Genomic DNA, 19,322 nt, shown 5'->3' with positions numbered 1-19,322 from the left:
AGTCTCAACAGAGTGCGTCACTTACAACAGTAAAAAACAAGACAGTAAGCCTAAATAAGAAGGATCCAGAGAAAGAATTATCCAAAATTCCATGAGTCATTTTAGGTCAAAATTTACTCTGAGGCAAGAGCCACGAAATTCTATTTTTAACAGAATTTTATACCTATTTTAAGACTGAATCAGATGAGATGTTCAAAAGCAGTATTAGAATTTTTAAATTTAGATTTAAAGAGTAGAATGCATTAATTTAGTCAGAAGCAAGAATTCCTGCATTCTGCTTGTAACTGAATAAAATCTTCCCCTTCTTAAACCTCTTTTTTCACTTGTGCAATCTGTGCAATGCTAACAATTAACGCTGAGCACCAGTAAACTGAACACTTTGAAAATCTACTTCTCTACACCCCTTGTGGTACACTACTTTCCTGTGGTTGCAACTATTTGGGGGCATAAGGAATGTGTAAGATGTATAAAAAAGAGCCCCAAGGATAGCTTACAATAGGAAAAACTCTTGCTATAAAGAGAAGTATACAAGTTATAAAAAAAATAAGTAACAACAAAACCTAGAAGCTTATCAATTCATCAGCTGATTAAAGACCTTTATTTCTAAGTCTCTCAAGCAACCTGGCTGCGTCACTGAACAACGTAGGAACAATCTGTACATTCTGGCCACTTAAAGCTTTCAAACAATATTAATTCCAAAGAAACCTAATCTATTTGTACACAGAACGAAGTGGTGAGCCCTCCAAGTTATATTTCGCAATATGTGCAAACAAAAGGCACTGCTCAATTTAAGAGATCCCAGATAGTGAGATGTTCATTTTTTTCTTTTGGCCGCACAGCACGGCACGCAGGATCTTAGTTCCCCGACCAGGAAGTGCAGAGTCCTAACCACTGGGCCACTAGGGAATTCCCGAGATGTTCAAACACCGGGATTTGAGTACCTACCACACCCTAAGCGCTGTACTAGCAACTGAACAGTTCATTTACCCAGTTTCATCATTTAAATCTTCTCTGCCACACGGCCACCCAATTTTCTCTCTTCAGCTTCTTTCTGACCAGCTACTAAATATTTAGTGCCTTGATCTGATAATGTTCAAAAGAAGAAAACATATCGGACACTGAAATGGACCAATTTTATTCCTGTCAAAATTAGGAGTTGAGTATATAATGATAAAATTCATTTTACAATTCCTTTATCTAACAGCAGTTCTCAACTGAAAAAATCTTGTTCCCCGGGTGACAACGTTTGGCAATTAGTGGTACTTTCTGGTTTCACAATTGTGGGGAAGGGGTACTCTGCTATCTGTTAGCAGAGACAGGGTGTTGTTAACATCCTGTAATGCACGCAACTGCTCCATAGCAAAGAATGACACAGCCCAAAATGCTAACAGTTCCAAAAGAGAGAACCCCTCATCTATAGCTTTGAATTACACAAGCTTTCATAAAATGGAGACCTAGTTATCTGTATTGACACATAAGTAACTCCTGGGAAAGGTTTACATTTGAAATCATAGTTACACACCCAAGACAAGGATGAAAAAGAGTACATTTTTATCATTTGAAACCCATGGGCTCTTAAGTCATACATGTACAAAATTGATACACTGGTTCATAAACCTAACAATAACACAAGGCATTTAAAAATAATGAAGTTTAAAATTTTAGAGAAAAACACTTAATGTGGATGTAAACCATGAAAACACTCTCACAGTAATGGTCATGTCACTTTGTACAATTTCTCTTTTTTTCCCTGTAGTTCTGGATAGTCTCAATTTTAAAGTAGGATTGACACTGGAAAATACATTCCTTAGATCACTCAAAATGAAAAGCATAGTTTAGAATTTTAAGTATTAAAGAACCTGACATTTATCAAATTCTAATGAGTTCAATTAGAGTATTAATATTAAATGTTCATACTAACTGAGCTGTGCCCATGGATTTTCTAAAGTTTAATTCTTGTGAACTGCAAGTTATACCCATTTTATAAACATATTCTAAACAAGTTTTTATTCACTTAAGGAGAATCAGCTTCATTATATGAGTAAAGGCATACCTTGGAGATACTGCGGGTTCAGTTCTAGACCACCACAACAAAGTGAACACCACAATAGAGCAAATCACATGAATTTTTTGGTTTCCCAGTGCATATAAGAGTTACATTTACACTATACTGTAGTCTACTAAGTGTCCAATAGCATGATGTCTAAAAAAATGTACATACCTTAATTTAAAAATACTTTGTTGCTAAATAAAAGCTAACCATCATCTGAGCCTTCAGCGAGTCATAATCTTTTTGCTGGTGGAGGGTCTTGCCTCAAGGTTGATGGCTGCTGACTGATCAGGATGGTGGTTGCTGAAGGATGGGGTGGCTGTGGCAATTTCTTAAAATAAGACAACAATGGATGGAGGACCTTCAAGATGGCGGAGGAGTAAGACGTGGAGATCACCTTCCACCCCACAAACACATCAAAACTACATCTACATGTGGCACAACTCCTACAGAACACCTACTGAATGCTGGCAGAAGATCTCAGACTTCCCAAAAGGCAAGAAACTCCCCAAGTACCTGGGTAGGGCAAAAGAAAAAAGAAAAAACAGAGACAAAAGAAAAAACAGAGACAAAAGAATAGGGACAGGACCTGCACCTCTGGGAGGGAGCTGTGAAGGAGGAAAAGTTTCCACACACTAGAAAGCCCCTTCGCGAGCAGAGACCGGGGTAAGGGTGGCGGGGAAGCTTTGGAGCCACAGAGGAGGACACAGCAAGAGGGGTGCAGATGGCAAAGCAGAGAGATTCCTGCACAGAGGATCAGTGCCAAGCAGCACTCACCAGCCTAAGAGGCTTGTCTGCTCACCCGCCAGGGCGGGTGGGGGCTGGGGGCTGGGAGCTGAGGCTTGGGCTTCGGAGGTCGGATCCCAGGGAGAGGACTGGGGTTGGCTGCCTGAACACACCCTGAAGGGGGCTAGTGTGCCACAGCTAGCTGGGAGGGAGTCCGGGAAAAAGTCTGGAACTGCCTAAGAGACAAGAGACCCTTGTTACGGGGTGCACGAGGAGAGGGGATTCACAGCACCGCCTAAACGAGCTCCAGAGAACAGCATGAGCCACGACTACCAGCACGGACACCAGAGACAGGCATGAAACGCTAAGGCTGCTACTGCAGCCACCAAAAAGCCTGTGTGCAAGCACAGGTCACTATCCACACCTCCCCTCCCGGAAGCCTGTGCAGCCCGCCACCACCAGGGTCCCGTGATCCAGGGACAACTTCGCCGGGAGAACGCATGGCGCGCCTCAGGCTGGTGCAACATTACAGCAGCTCGCCCCACATTCCAATTATAACTACCGTACCCCTCCCTCCTCCCGACCTGAGTGAGCCAGAGCCCCTTAATCAGCTGCTCCTTTAAACCCCTCCTGTCTCGGCAAAGAACAGACACCAGAGGGCAACCTACACACAGAGTGGGGCCAAATTCAAAGCTGAACACCAGGAGCTGTGCAAACAAAGAAGAGAAAGGGAAATCTCTCCCAGAAGCCTCAGGAGCAGCGGATTAAATCTCCACACTCAACCTGAGGTACCCTGCATCTGTGGAATACCTGAATAGACAAGGAATCTTCCCAAAATTGAGGCCGTGGACTTTGGGAGCAACTGTAGACTTGGGCTTTGCTGTACACGACAGACTAGTTTCTGATTTTTATGTTTATCTTAGTATAGTTTTTAGTGCTTGTTGTCACTGGTGGATTTGTTTATTGGTTTGGTTGCTCTTTTTTTAAAAAATTACTTTTTAAATTTTAATAATATTTTCTTATTTTTTATTTTAATAACTTTATTTATTTTATTTTATTTATTTATTTTCTCCCTTTTCTTCTGAGCCGTGTGGCTGACAGGATCTTCGTGCTCCAGCTGCGTCTCAGGCCTGAGCCTCTGAGGTGGGAGAACCGAGTTCAGGACACTGGTCTGCGAGAGACCTCCTGACCCCACGTAATTATCAATCGGCGAGAGCTCTCCCAGAGACCTCTGTCTCAACACTAAGACCCAGCTCCACTCAACGACCAGCAAAGTCCAGTGCTGGACACCACATGCCAAACAACTAGCAAGACAGGAACACAACCCCACCCACTAGCAAAGAGGCTGCCTAAAATCATAATAAGTTCACAGACACCCCAAAACATACCAGTGGACGTGGTCCTGCCCACCAGAGAGACAACATCCAGCCTCATCCACCAGAACACAGGCACTAGTCCCCTCCACCAGGAAGCCTACACAACCCACTGAACCAACCTTAGCCACTGGGGGCAGACACCAAAAACAATGGGAACTACGAACCTGCAGCCTGTGAAAAGGAGACCCCAAACACAGGAAGTTAAGCAAAATGAGAAGACAGAGAAATATGCAGCAGATGAAGGAGCAAGGTAAAAACCCACCAGACCAAACAAATGAACAGGAAATAGGCAGTCTACCTGAAAAAGAATTCAGGTAATGATAGTAAAGATGATCCAATATCTTGGAAATAGAATGGAGAAAATACAAGAAACATTTAACAAGGACCTAGAAGAACTAAAGAGCAAACAATGATGAACAACACAATAAATGAAATTAAAAATCCTCTAGAAGGAATCAATAGCAGAATAACTGAGGCAGAAGAATGGATAAGTGACCAGGAAGATAAAATAGTGGAAATACCTACTGCAGAGCAGAGTAAAAAAAAGAATGAAAAGAACTGAGGACGGTCTCAGAGACCTCTAGGACAACATTAAACACACCAACATTCAAATTATAGGGGTCCCAGAAGAAAAAGAGAAAAAGAAAGGGACTGAGAAAATATTTGAAGAGATTATAGTTGAAAACTTCCTTAATACAGGAAAGGAAACAGTCAAACTTAAGTCCAGGAAGCGCAGAGAGTCCCATACAGGATAAATCCAAGGAGAAACATGCCAAGACACATATTAATCAAACTATCAAAAATTAAATACAAAGAAAAAATACTAGAAGCAGCAACAGAAAAGCAACAAATACCATACAAGGGAATCCCCATAAGGTTAAGAGCTGATCTTTCAGCACAAACTCTGCAAGCCAGAAGGGAGTGGCAGGACATACTTAAAGTGATGAAAGGGAAAAACCTACAACCAAGATTGCTCTACCCAGCAAGGATCTCATTCAGATTTGACGGAGAAATTAAAACCTTTACAGACAAGTAAAAGCTAAGAGAATTTAGCACCACCAAACCAGCTTTATAATAAATGCTAACGGAACGTCTCTAGGTAGGAAACCCAAGAGAAGAAAAAGACCTACAATAACAAAACCGAAACAATTAAGAAAGTGGTAATAGGAACATACATATCGATAATTACCTTAAATGTAAATGGATTAAATACTCCAACCAAAAGACACAGACTGGCTGAATGGATACAAAAACAAGACCCATACATATGCTGTCTACAAGAGACCCACTTCAGACGTAGGGACACATAGACTGAAAAAATGGAAATCAAAAGAAAGCTGGAGTACTAATTCTCATATCAGACAAAATAGACTTTAAAATAAAGACGATTGCAAGAGAAAAAGAAGGAAACTACATAATGATCAAGGGATCAATCCAAGAAGAAGATATAACAATTGTAAGTATTTATACACCCAACAAAGGAGCTCCTCAATACATATGGCAAATGCTAACAGCCATAAAAGGGGAAATTGACAGTAACACAAAAATAGTAGGGGACTTTAACACCCCACTTTCATCAATGGACAAATCATCCAAAATCAAAATAAATAAGGAAACACAAGTGTTAAATGACACATTAAACAAGATGGACGGGCTTCCCTGGTGGCGCAGTGGTTGAGAATCCACCTGCCAATGCAGGGAACACGGGTTTGAGCCCTGGTCTGGGAAGATCCCACATGCTGCGGAGCAATTAGGACCGTGAGCCACAACTACGGAGCCTGCGCGTCTGGAGCCTGTGCTCCGCAACAACAGAGGCCACGATAGTGAGAGGCCCGCGCACCGTGATGAAGAGTGGCCCCCGCTTGCCGCAACTAGAGAAAGCCCTTCCACAGAAACGAAGATCCAACACAGCCAAAAAATAAGTAAATTAAAAAAAAAACAAAAAAAAAACAAGATGGACTTAATTGATATTTATAGGACATTCCATCCAAAAACAACAGAATACACTTTCTTCTCAAGTGGTCATGGAACATTCTCCAGGATAGATCACATCTTGGGTCACAAATCAAGCCTTGGCACATGCAAGAAAACTGAAAGCATATCAGGTATCTTTTCCGACCACAGAGCTGTGAGACTAGATATCAATTACAGGAAAAAATCTGTAAAAAATACAAACACACGGAGGCTAAACAATACACTACTAAATAACCAAGAGATCACTGAGGAAATCAAAAAATACCTAGAAACAAATGAAACTGAAAACACGATGACCCAACACATATGGGATGCAGCAAAAGCAGTTCTAAGGGGGAAGTTTATAGCAATACAATCTTACCTTAAGAAACAAGAAAAATCTCAAATAAACAACCTAACCTTACAGCTAAAGCAATTAGAGAGAGAAGAACCAAAAAACCCCAAAGTTAGCGGAAGGAAAGAAATCATAAAAACCAGATCAGAAATAAATGAAAAAGAGATGAAGGAAACAATAGCAAAGATCAATAAAACTAAAAGCTGGTTCTTTGAGAAGATAAACAAAATCGAGAAACCAGACTCATCAAGAAAAAAAGGTAAAGACTCAAATCAACAGAATTAGAAATGAAAAAGAAGTAACAACTGACACTGCAGAAATAAAGGATCATGAGAGATTACTACAAGCAACTATATGCCAATAAAATGGACAACCTGGAAGAAATGGACAAATTCTTAGAAAAGCAAAACCTTCCAAGACTGAACCAGGAAGAAATAAGAAATATAAACAGAACAATCACAAGCACTGAAACTGACACTGTGATTAAAAATCTTCCAACAAACAAAAGCCCAGGACCAGATGGCTTCACAGGCAAATTCTATCAAACATTTAGAGAAGAGCTAACACCTATCCTTCTCAAACTCTTCCAAAATATAGCAGAGGGAGGAACACTCCCAAACTCATTCTACGAGGCCACCATCACCCTGATACCAAAACAAGACAAAGATGTCACAAAAAAAGAAAACTACAGGCCAGTATCACTGACGAACATAGATGCAAAAGTCCTCAACAAAATACTAGCAAACCAAATCCAACAGCACATTAAAAGGATCATACACCATGATCAAGTGGGGTTTATCCCAGGAATGCAAGGATTCTTCAATATAGGCAAATCAATCAATGTGATACACCATATTAACAAACTGAAGGAGAAAAACTATATGATCATCTCAATAGATGCAGAAAAAGCTTTCGAAAAAATTCAACACCCATTTACAACAAAAACTCTCCAGAAAGTAGGCATAGAGGGAACTTACCTCAACATAATAAAGGCCATATATGACAAGCCCACAGCCAACATCATTCTCAAGGGTGAAAAACTGAAACCGCTTCCACTAAGATCAGGAACAAGACAAGGTTGCCCACTCTCACCACTATTATTCAACATAATTTTCGAAGTTTTAGCCACAGCAATCAGAGAAGACAAAAAAAATAAAAGGAATCCAAATCAGAAAAGAAGAAGTAAAACTGTCACTGTTTGCAGATGACATAATACTATGCATAAAGAATCCTAAAGATGCTACCAGAAAACTACTAGAGCTAATCAATGAATTTGGTAAAGTTGCAGGATACAAAAATTAATGCACAGAAATCTCTTGTATTCCTATACACTAATGATGGAAAATCTGAAAGAGAAATTAAGGAAACACTCCCATTTACCATTGCAACAAAAAGAATAAAATACCTAGGAATAAACCTACGTTGGGAGACAAAAGACCTGTATGCAGAAAACTATAAGACACTGATGAAAGAAATTAAAGATGATACCAACAGATGGAGAGATATACCATGTTCTTGGATTGGACGAATCAACATTGTGAAAATGACTATACCACCCAAAGCAATCTACAGATTCAATGCAATCCCTATCAAACTACCAATAGCATTTTTCACAGAACTAGAACAAAACATGTCACAATTTTTATGCAAACACAAAAGACCCCGAATAGCCAAAGCAATCTTGAGAAAGAAAAACAGAGCTGGAGGAATCAGGCTCCCTGACTTCAGACTATACTACAAAGCTACAGCAATCAAGACAGTATGGTACTGGCACAAAAACAGAAATATAGATCAATGGAACAGGATAGAAAGACCAGAGATAAATCCACACACATATGGTCACCTTATCTTTGATAAAGAAGGCAAGAATATACAATGGAGAAAAGACAGTCTCTTCAATAAGTGGTACTGGGAAAACTGGACACCTATATGTAAAAGAATGAAATTAGAAGACTCCCTAACACCATAACACAAAAATAAATTCAAAATGGATGAAGGACCTAAATGTAACGCCAGACACTATAAAACTCTTAGAGGAAAACATAGGCAGAACACCCTATGACATAAATCACGGCAAGATCCTTTTGACCCATCTCCTAGAGAAATGGAAATAAAAACAAAAATAAACAAATGGGACCTAATGAAACTTTAAAGCTTTTGCACAGCAAAGGAAACCATAAACAAGATGAAAAGACAACCCTCAGAATCAGAGAAAATATTTGCAAACAAAGCAACTGACAAAGGGTTAATCTCCAAAATATACAAGCCGCTCATGCAGCTCAATATCGACAAAACAAACAACCCCATCCAAAAATTGGCAGAAGACCTAAACAGACATTTCTCCAAAGATATACAGATTGCCAACAAACACATGAAAGGATGCTCAACATCACTAATCATTAGAGAAATGCAAATCAAAACTACAATGAGATATCACCTCATATCGGTCAGAATGGGCATCATCAAAAAATCTACAAACAATAAATGCTGGAGAGGGTGTGGAGAAAAGGGAACCCTCTTGCACTGTTGGTGGGAATGTAAATTGATACAGCCACTATGGAGAACAGTATGGAGGTTCCTTAAGAAACTGAAAATAGAACTACCATACGACCAAGCAATCCCACTACTGGGCATATACCCTGAGAAAACCATAATTCAAAGAGTCATGTACCACAATGTTCATTGCAGCTCTATTTACAATAGCCAGGACATGGAAGCAATGTAAGTGTCCAACAACAGAAGATTGGATAAAGAAGACGTGGCACATGTATACAATGGAATATTACTCAGCCATAAAATGAAACAAAATTGAGTTATTTGTAGTGAGGTGGATGGACCTAGAATCTGTCATACAGAATGAAGTCAGAAAGAGAAAAACAAATACCATATGCTAACGCATATATATGGAATTTCAGAAAGTGCTACTGATGAATCTAATGGCAGGGCAGGAATAAAGATGCAGACATAGAGAACAGCCTTGAGGGCACTGGGTGGAGGAAGGGGAAACTGGGATGAAGTGAGAGAGTAGCACTGACATATATACACTACCAAATGTAAAATAGATAGCTAGTGGGAAGCAGATGCATAGCACAGGAAGACCAGCTCCATGCTTTGTGACCACCTAGAGGGGTGGGATTGGGAGGGTGGGAGGGAGAGCAAGAGGGAGAGGATATGGGGATACATGTATACGTACAGCTGATTCACTTTGTTATACAGCAGAAACTAACACAACATTGTAAAGCAATTATACTCCAATAAAGATGTTAAAAAAAAAAAAGACAAGAATGAAGTGTTCCACACTGAGTCTTCCTTTCATGAAGGATTTCTCTGTAGTATGCAATGCTGTTTGATAGCATTTTACCGGCAGTAGAACTTCTTTCAAAATTAAAATCCATTCTCTCAAACCGTGTCGCTGCTTTATCAATTAAGTTTACGTAATATATAATATTCTAAATCCTTTGTTGTCATTTCAATACTCTTCACAGCATCTTCACCAGGAGTAGATTCCGTCTCAAGAAACCACTGTCTTTGCTCATTCATAGGAAGCAACTTCTCATGTGCTACAGTTCTGTTTTTTTTTTTTAAGTTTTTTTTTCCTTTTTTTTTTTAATATACACTTTTTTATATTTATTTATTTATTTATTTTATTTATGGCTGTGTTGGGTCTTCGTTTCTGTGCGAGGGCTTTCTCTAGTTGTGGCAAGCGGGGCCACTCTTCATCACGGTGCGCGGGCCTCCCACTATCGCAGCCTCTCTTGTTGCGGAGCTCAGACTCAAGACGCGCAGGCTCAGTAATTGTGGCTCACGGGCCCAGCTGCTCCGCGGCATGTGGGATCCTCCCAAACCAGGGCTTGAACCCGTGTCCCCTGCATTGGCAGGCAGATTCTCAACCACTGCGCCACCAGGGAAGCCCTGTGCTACAGTTTTTGTTGTTACATTCCAGCAATTCAGTCACATCTTTAGGCTCAACTTCTAACTCTAGTTCTCTTGCTATTTCTACCACAGCTGTAGTGACTTCCTCCACTGAAGACTTAAACCCCTCAAAGTCATCCATGAGGCTGGAATCATCCTCCAAACTCCTGTTAATGTTGATATTTTGACTTCTTCCCATGAATCACAAATGTTCTTACTGGCATGTAGAATAGTGAATTCCTTCCAAAAGGTTTTCAATTTCCTTTGCCCAGATCCATCAGAGGAATCACTATCTTCAGCAGCTATAGCCTTATGAAATGTATTTCTTAAATGGTAAGTCTTGAAGATCAAAATCAAAATTACTCCTTGATCCATGGGCTGCAGAAAGGATGTTATATCAGCAGGCATGAAAACATTCAATTTTGTTATATATCTCTGACAGAGCTCTTGGGCAACCAAATGCATTGCCAATGATCAGTAATATTTTGAAAGGAATCTTTTTCTGAGCAGTAGGTCTCAACAGTGGGCTTAAAATATTCAGTAAACCATGCTGTAAACTGTTATGCTGTCATCCAGGTTTTGTTGTTCCATTTATAGAACACTGGCAGAGTAGATTTTAGCATAATTCTTAAGGGTCCTAGGATTTTCATAATGGTCAATGAGCATCGGCTTCAACTTAAAGTCACCAGCTGCATTAGCCCCTAATAGAGTCAGCCTGTCCCTTGAAGCTTTGTAGCCACTGACCTCTCTAGGTATAAAAGTTCTAGACTGCATCTTCTTCCTTATAAATATAACACTGTTCTGTCTACACTGAAAATCTGTTCTTAAGTGTAGCCTCCTTCATTAATGATCTTAGCTAGATCTTCTGGATAACTTTTGCAGCTTCTACATCAGTGCTTGCTGCTTAACCTTGTATTTTTATGTGATGAAGATGGTTTCTTTCCTTAAACCTCATGAACCAACCTCTGCTAGCCTCAAACTTTTCTTGGACAGCTTCCTCACCTCTCTCAGCCTTCATGGAATTGAAGAGAATTAGGGCCTTGCTCTGGATTAGGCTTTGGTTTAAGGGAATGTTGTGGCTGGTTTGATCTTCTCTCCAGACCACTAAAACTTTCTCCATATCAGCAATAAAGCTGTTTAGCTTTCTTATCATTCATGTGTTCACTGAAGTAGCACTTTAATCTCCCTCAAGAACCTTTCCTTTATATTCACAACTGGGCTAAGTGTTTGGCACAAGAGGCCTAGCTTTCAGCCTATCTCAGCTTTCGACATGCCTTCCTCATTAAGTTTAATAATTTCTAGCTTTTGATTTAAAGTGAGAGACATGACACTTCCTTTTACTTGAACACTTAAGAGACCACTGTAGGGTTATTAATTGGCCTAATTTCAATATTATTGTGTCTCAGGGAATAGGGAGGACCAAGAAGAGGGAGAGAGATGGGGAAATGGCCAGTCAGTGGAGCAGTCAGAACACAGAGCATTTTATTAAGTTTGCCATCTTATATGGGTGCAGTTTGTGGTGACCTAAAATAATTACAATAGTAACATCAAAGGTCACTGATCATAGATCACCATAACAAATATAATAATGAAAAAGTTTGAAACACTGCAAGAATTACCAAAATGTGACAGAATCATGAAGTGAGCAAATGCTGTTAGAAAAATGGCACTGATGGACTTGCTTGATGCAGGGTTGCCACAAACCCTCAATTTGTAAAAAAACCTGCAGTATCTGCAAACCAAAGCAAACCCCAATAAAACAAGGTATGCCTATACATGAATTAAAGCAAAGAGAGACCCAGCTTTTCAAGAGTTCATGAAATTTTCAATATAAGGAATTAATACTTGCAAATGTCTTTTTCTACAGCCAATTTTTGAAGTATCAAATTAATTATTTAAATTATCCAGGTATTGATTTTCCTTCTCAGGACCATACTACACTCTACCTTGATATAAGTAGACTGGAGTGAATGCTGGAAAATATTTGCAAATCATTTAACTGAGAAGGCACTTGTATCTAGAATATGTAAAGAATTCCTACAACTCAATTTTTTAAAAAAGACAAATAACCCAAGTAAATAATGGGCAAAGGATCTGAATAAACATTTCTCCAAGGAAAACTTACAAATGGTTAATGAACACATGAAAACATGCTCAACGTCATTAGCCATCAGAGAAATACAAATCAAACGCACAATGAAATATCAGTCCACACTTACTATGATGGCTATACTGAAAAAGACAGATATCAACAAGTATTAGCAAGGATGTGGTGAAACTGGAACACTCATACACTGTTGGTGGAAATGTAATAGTGCAGCCACTTTAGAAAATAGTCTGGTAGTTCCCCAAAAGTTTAAACATAGATACTATATGATCCAGCAATTCCACTCCAAGGTATATGCACCCCCACACACAAAAAGGACACCTACACAAAAACCATAAATGTTCATAGTGTTATTCGTATCAGCCAAAAAGCAGAAACAACTCAAATGTCCATCAATGGATGAATGGATAAACAAAATGTGTTATATTCATACAACAAAATATGATCTGGACGGAAAAATGAAGTACTGAGACATGCTACAACATGGATGAACCTTGAAAACATGCTAAGTGAAAGAAGCTAGGCACAAAGGATCACATACTATACAATTCAATGTATATGAAATGTCCAGAATAAGCCAATCCATAAAGACAGAAAACAGACTGACATGCATAGGGCTAGGGGAAGGGGATTGGTAGGAAATTGGAAGTGACTGCCGATGGATACAGGGTTCCTTTCTGGAGTGATAAAAATGTTCTAAAATTGATTGGGGTGATGATTTACACAGATCTGTGAACGTATTCAAAACCATTGAGCTGTACACTTTAAACAGGTATCTGAATTATATCTTAATAAAGCTGTTATTTTTTTAAAAAGATACTTGTTTAGGAAGCTGCCACATGAAATATGAACCTTTATACTTTTTAAACTAAAAAATTCAGCCTTAATAGTCTATAAATGAGACACCTTCAAGACACAAAGTTTATTAAACGTGACATTTTATTAATAATTCAAGGATTAACACATCTTTGCTAATCTTTTTGAGATAGCACCATGTAGTGTCAATTATACTAAAAAGAGAAATACTAAAATATGCCATAACTTGAAATTTGTTAGTTTAACATCAAAACTAACTCCATAAGATAGGCATTGTCTTACTTTACAGTTTCGAAGAATCAACTTGCCAGGGTAACATATTTACTAAGTAGGGAAACTACTTCACATCCTACTGATTCTAAAACTAATTTTCTTTCCACTAACCATGCTATTTCCCTAACAGGACTGAACTAGGAATCCGAAAACCTGGATTCAAGTTAAAGTCTGGGATCATGCCTTCCTAGATGTTGGCCAATTTCAGTTTTTTTTCATCTGTAAATCTCAAAGGATTATAAGAAGGATCAAAATGAAATAAAAAACAAGAAATGTTTTTGCACACTGTAAAATTTTATTACAATTCTTTTTACTGTTTAAAATAAATATAAATTTTCTGATAATGAAAACAAACCTTAAATATTGGAAAAAACATTCCTATAAACTAAAAGTAAAACGTTGAAATTGGCAAAGAAAAATGGTTAGAAAAAGGCTTTCTTTATCTCTGACACTGTTAGGGTCCCCTTTATCCCTACATAACAGAATTTTGATCTCTCTAGAAAAGCCTGGATGATAATACTGCAGATAAAAATAGAGATACAAGGTTTTAGCCATCACTACATCACTAAACCTCATGGAAACCAAAAAACCATAAGGGGAAAGTGCTGGTTCACTGTTCTTTCACCAGGAATTATAACAACATATAAAAATAACAATTTTAATAGCTCTACCTTCAACTTTCAGATTTCTTTGATTGATCATCAAAATCCTATCAACTCTAAAAAGATAGCATTATATAGCTATACCATGGAATACCCCGCCATGAAAAAAAATCATTTTTTAAAGACTAACAACACAGGAAAATGCTCACAAAACATCGCTGCATAATAAAAGCAAGACATAAGAAAGTTAAAATTCACTGAGCACTTATGATGTGTCAGAAATTGTGCTAAGAGTTTTAAATGCTTAATCTTAATGAATCTTTATTAATAGCCCCTTAAAATATTATCAGCATTTTACAGGTGAAGAAACTGAGATGTACCTTTCTGGTAAGTGACACTAAGGTTATAGAGCAGTAAATGAGAAACATGGATTTGAACCTATCCAATCCCCATCCATTCTTCCAAAAGATATGTCATTCTTAGGTGCCCAAACACTCATTTTACACACTAAAATGGTGACTAAGGAGCCCATGCTCTAACTACTGCATTATACTCCATAGATACCATTTTTATTTAAAAATGAATAAATTAAGATAGGTTAGTGTCTCCAGCTTGAGCTGAGATTCAGAAGTGTCTGGGTAAGGCCACAGGAACAGACTGCGTCAGGGTTTGGGACTGGTGGTCCTGGAATGGGAAGGATATCCTGTTGTCTGAGTCAGTGCTGGCCCTTGGACTCCTAGTCTAGGCTCTATGGAGAAAGATGCTATAGTAAAAGGCTCAAGCTGTTCCCGTGAAGGAGGCTAAGACACAGGGACATACTTGTGTGACACGAAATTAGAAAAGCCTAGAGTAAAGCAGCTTGATTTGAAACACTGTGACAATTACAAACATGCAGCACTGCTCTTGCAGCTCCATATTTTGCAATTCTGACATCCAAGAACATACCCTGGGCAAGGATAGCAGCAGAAGTTAAAGAGTAAGACACCACCCTCCAGGTACCATTTTGAGCAGAGGAAATCAACCAGATAGGAACAGAGGAGAAGAATGTGAGAAGACTGAGTTTCTGGGAAATACTTGGGGGACTTCAGGAAATAACTAGATGAAATAAGGAAGATGGAGGTCCTGCTTCAGCAAAAGGGACCAAGAGTCAGTGACTGTTAGTAACTGTCACTCTTTTGTACCCAATGAAGTGGTGAAAAGTGGAAGGTATTAAAAAACTGGAAGGAAATAACAGAATCTTAACAGGTCTATCTCAGGGTGGTATAATTTCAGGTGATTGCTACTGCCTTTAAATTTTCTATATTTCCCAAAAACTGCCTACAGCGAACAGTATAATTTTATAATCAGGGGGAAAAAGGTTTTTTAAAAGTCAACCATTCAATTCTAGTAATACAAAAATGCTATTTCTAAGATTAAATTTCAAACCTACACCAAAATCTGTGTTTCAAACCTCTAGAAAATTATATCTTGTTATATATGCAAAGTAACTGCCACTCTTCTTAGAATTGGGAGTACATTTTGCTACAGTTATACATTTCAATCAAAACAAATATTGTACCCACAATACTTATTCTACCCCATTACATTTACTGTTAACAATATTAACAATTTTAATATTGTTTCAAAGTAAGAAGCTCATATTCATTGGCAGACCAGAGTCTTAAAATTTAGGACCAGCAGACCAAGACAAACAGACAATACTTCTAAAGAGGCAGAAGTTCTGAGCTATACAATTAACCTCGTGAAATAATTTATATCAATCATCCACTATATACATGGTTGCACCTTATGCTGATAACTCATGCATCATAAACCGACTTCCTAAAATGATGACAGTAATGAAGTCCGTAATTGTTAAATAGTTCCTGTATCCTGTCTTTGGATATTCTTTTCTCAGGTAATAAAGAAAAGCTCATGGGTATCTTTGTAAACATACCCTTAAGGTCCGTTTCATAGTAAGATTGTTTTTAAAAGCAGAAAAAAATTTTGAGACATAACCCCAGCTATTAATCCTATATGATAATATTCATTTAGAAAACAAGTATCAAAAAAAAGTCTGTTTTGGATACCTACCAAAGCCTCAGCTTCTTAACAGTGTTCATGAAGAGTATTTTATTGGTAAAGGAAAACTTTAAATTCAGTCATACATTTCAAAAATGGCTCACATTCTTACCTGGAGATTTGATGTCCAGCATAGAGGAGCAGGGCAGTCAAAAAATATAGGTAAAGCTGAACCAGATGCTGCCTGGGCAAGGTTAGTAGCACAACACTTAAGATATAACCTGTAGTAGAAGTTAAGAGAGATATAAATAAAATTCGATTCTAATTTAGTCTTCCAGTTAATTACAATAATAAAAAGAGCTTGAAGTAAATTACTTCCCAATTAGGTTTCAACAACTTTGAGGTTTTTTACTTCACTACCAAAGCAAGTTTAGGACAGCAAAATCAGTATGGATTTTTCTATTAAAAATATAAAGCATTTTTCATTTCCTTTGTAAATTTTTCTACTTTATAATCAAATATATCACACAAAGGTACAAGAGGATTTACTCCATCATCTACCTTTCCTTGTCTCCTTATTTCTTCTATGCCATTTCTCTCATTCTCTAGTCCCAGAAGAACTGAGTGTCTTACTGTCCCTCTCTATGACTGCGCTTTCTATGTGACTCAGATTTTATTTTTCCAACTCCAAAAGACCCTCTACCTCCTATATCTTCAATCATTCCCTTGACACCATCCTCAACTCTCTTTTCAAAGGATGTGCAGGGCTCTTCTCCCCAGTCTTAAAGAAAAACTTCTCTCCACACTTATTTCTCCTTTTCCTATTACCTATTTTTCTCATTCCACTGACAAATGTTATAAATTATCTGTACCAAAGCCTCTATTTTCTAACTATTATTCCCTCTTTACCCTTTACAATCTTAGATCCTCTACAAACCCCCTTTTCTTTTCTCTAAAGAAACTTGAAAGTCAACAATTACCTACTTGACAAATCTAAGACTCAAGTTTAATCCTTGTCCCAGCATCTGAAGCAACTACCCTCAAAACTTATTCTCTGGCTCTGTGACGTGGATTTCCTTTTACCCTCTAAATCCTCCCCTCTACTTTCTTTTCACCCTCTCAAGTGAACACAGAAAATTTAGTTCCTGAACAACTTCTATTCTCTATATAAAGTATCTAGCTCAAAGAATCTATTTTCTTGTTTCAAATATACCATTCCAGATGACACAACAATAGTTCTGAGAACCCACTACATAAGCAAAAAACCTTACTCATTTCCTATTCTAAGTAGACATCTCGTAGCTCATGATGCCTGAGATATACTCCACTTAAAGGTTCTCATATACAATAAGTACAAACTGAGCTCCCATCCTCCTCCCTCAACAAGCTAGCTCACCTCACCCTCTTTCACTCTCCTAAATCCCATTCACTCTGACTCAAACCTGAGTCCCCTGTTATCACCCAGTCCCACTGAGTCTTCCTCAACAGATCTCTTACGTTACCCCTCCTTTCCAGTCCCTATGCCCCGTCTTAATCCGCTCTGTAATGTAATAATTTATTGATACTAATTGCTATTTTTCTTTGTCTCTTCCCACCCTTATCCATCCTATGCTTTGTTACCAGGGTAATATTCCCAAAACTATCACTTTCATTTAGACAACTCTCTTGCTCTAAAACCTTCAAAAGTTTTGAACCTCTCAGTGTAACATTCTATGTCTTGCAAAAATCTGATCCTAGTTTATTTTCCTCTTATGAATGAGTCTTTATTAGGGCACAGATGTCCCTTCTTAGCACCTAATGTCTCGCTCATGCTGAATCGATCATGCTTAAAGCTAAAGAAACAGGAGTGGTGCTACAGACTACAGACTTCCCACACATCCGAACTTCAAGAACAACCCAGCAGAAGCCAGAGATACATATTTCTATCTGCTTTTCACTTCTTAAAATAATTTCCCCCAAATAATTGTGTTAATCCCTATCTCACAGGACCTTAGAAGTATTTAAAAGGATGTTTATTATATTTAGCAAGCATTTTTACTGTTTGTGGCTGAAGGATTTTCTAATCAGTCTACTGCATGAAACGTTCCCTTAAATTCTTGACTTTTAATGAACTATCGTTTTCCTTTCCAGATATTATCTTTCCCTTCTCCTGCACATCTCATAAAATGAGCTGCCAAATCCTCTAGATGGAACATACTCATTTCATTCATTCTTTCAATTATTCAGTCATTCAACCAACATTATTATGTGTAAAGTATGATCCATATGCATTCCTAGACATGGAAAATCCAAAGGAAAAAAAAAGATTCACAGTCTAGTGAAAAAACAAACAAGAACAAAAGTATGATACATTACTGGTGCTCTATTAAACAAAAATTAGAAGGGCTATGGTTAAGTGATTAAGTTTCACCTGGACCTCAAAGAATGAATGGATCTTTACTAGGCTAAGAAAAGGGGGAAACATTCTAAGAAAAAAGAACACAGCAGGTCCAAAAGCCATGAAAGCACGAAGGATATTTTCAGGAGACAGTAAATTCTATAGGCTAGACTAGATTCTGGTGTAAATAGAAAGAGTATTGGGAGGGTACTGGGAGATGATGCTGATAGAACTGGTGGCTAAAGCCTCAGTATAAAGACTTAAATATGATAATAAGGAGCTTAGCCTGGGCTAACGTTCTCAGATCCTTTAGATACCATTTAGGTGAGGTAAGAAAACAAAAAACAACAAAAACCATATGGCTCACCTATACCCCCATTTTCACATTCCAGTGAAAAAATAATTCTGTGATAATAAAATATATCACACAAGAAGATTTTTGAGAGATTATGAATACTTATGCTGATATAAGAGCAGTAGGAATAAATCATCCGAACTACAATAAACAGTTGATCCTTGAACAATGCCGGGGTTAGGAGCACCAACCCCTCCCCCTCCTCTTCAGTAGAAAACCTGAGTGTAACTTTACAGTTGTCCCACCGTATCCACAGTTCCACATCCACGGATTCAACCAACTGTGGATCATGTAGTACTGTAGTACGTATCTACTGAAAAAATCCACATATAAATGGACCTGCACAGTTCAAGGGTCAACTGTATACATAATCTAATTATTTGAAAAATACAAAACTACTGCAGATGCAAATATGCATC

The 19,322-nt window shown here is 38.2% G+C and overlaps 1 protein-coding gene across 4 annotated transcripts in view; it reads right to left on the bottom strand.

Annotated features, from left to right (window-relative positions):
- Positions 1–19,322, bottom strand: part of RNF145 (ring finger protein 145) — a 65,614-nt gene that overhangs the window by 33,326 nt on the left and 12,966 nt on the right. For all 4 annotated transcript variants that reach the window (XM_036846322.1, XM_036846323.1, XM_036846320.1 and 1 more), the window contains exon 3: positions 16,344–16,452. In XM_036846322.1, the coding sequence (XP_036702217.1) occupies positions 16,344–16,452 (109 nt within the window). The remainder of the gene's footprint in view (positions 1–16,343; positions 16,453–19,322) is intronic.

Source organism: Balaenoptera musculus, chromosome 3 (genome assembly GCF_009873245.2).
Source record: "Balaenoptera musculus isolate JJ_BM4_2016_0621 chromosome 3, mBalMus1.pri.v3, whole genome shotgun sequence".
Taxonomy (NCBI): domain Eukaryota; kingdom Metazoa; phylum Chordata; class Mammalia; order Artiodactyla; family Balaenopteridae; genus Balaenoptera; species Balaenoptera musculus.
The sequence above is the reverse complement of the archived record's forward strand: the minus strand, read 5'-3'. Positions and strand labels throughout refer to the sequence as shown.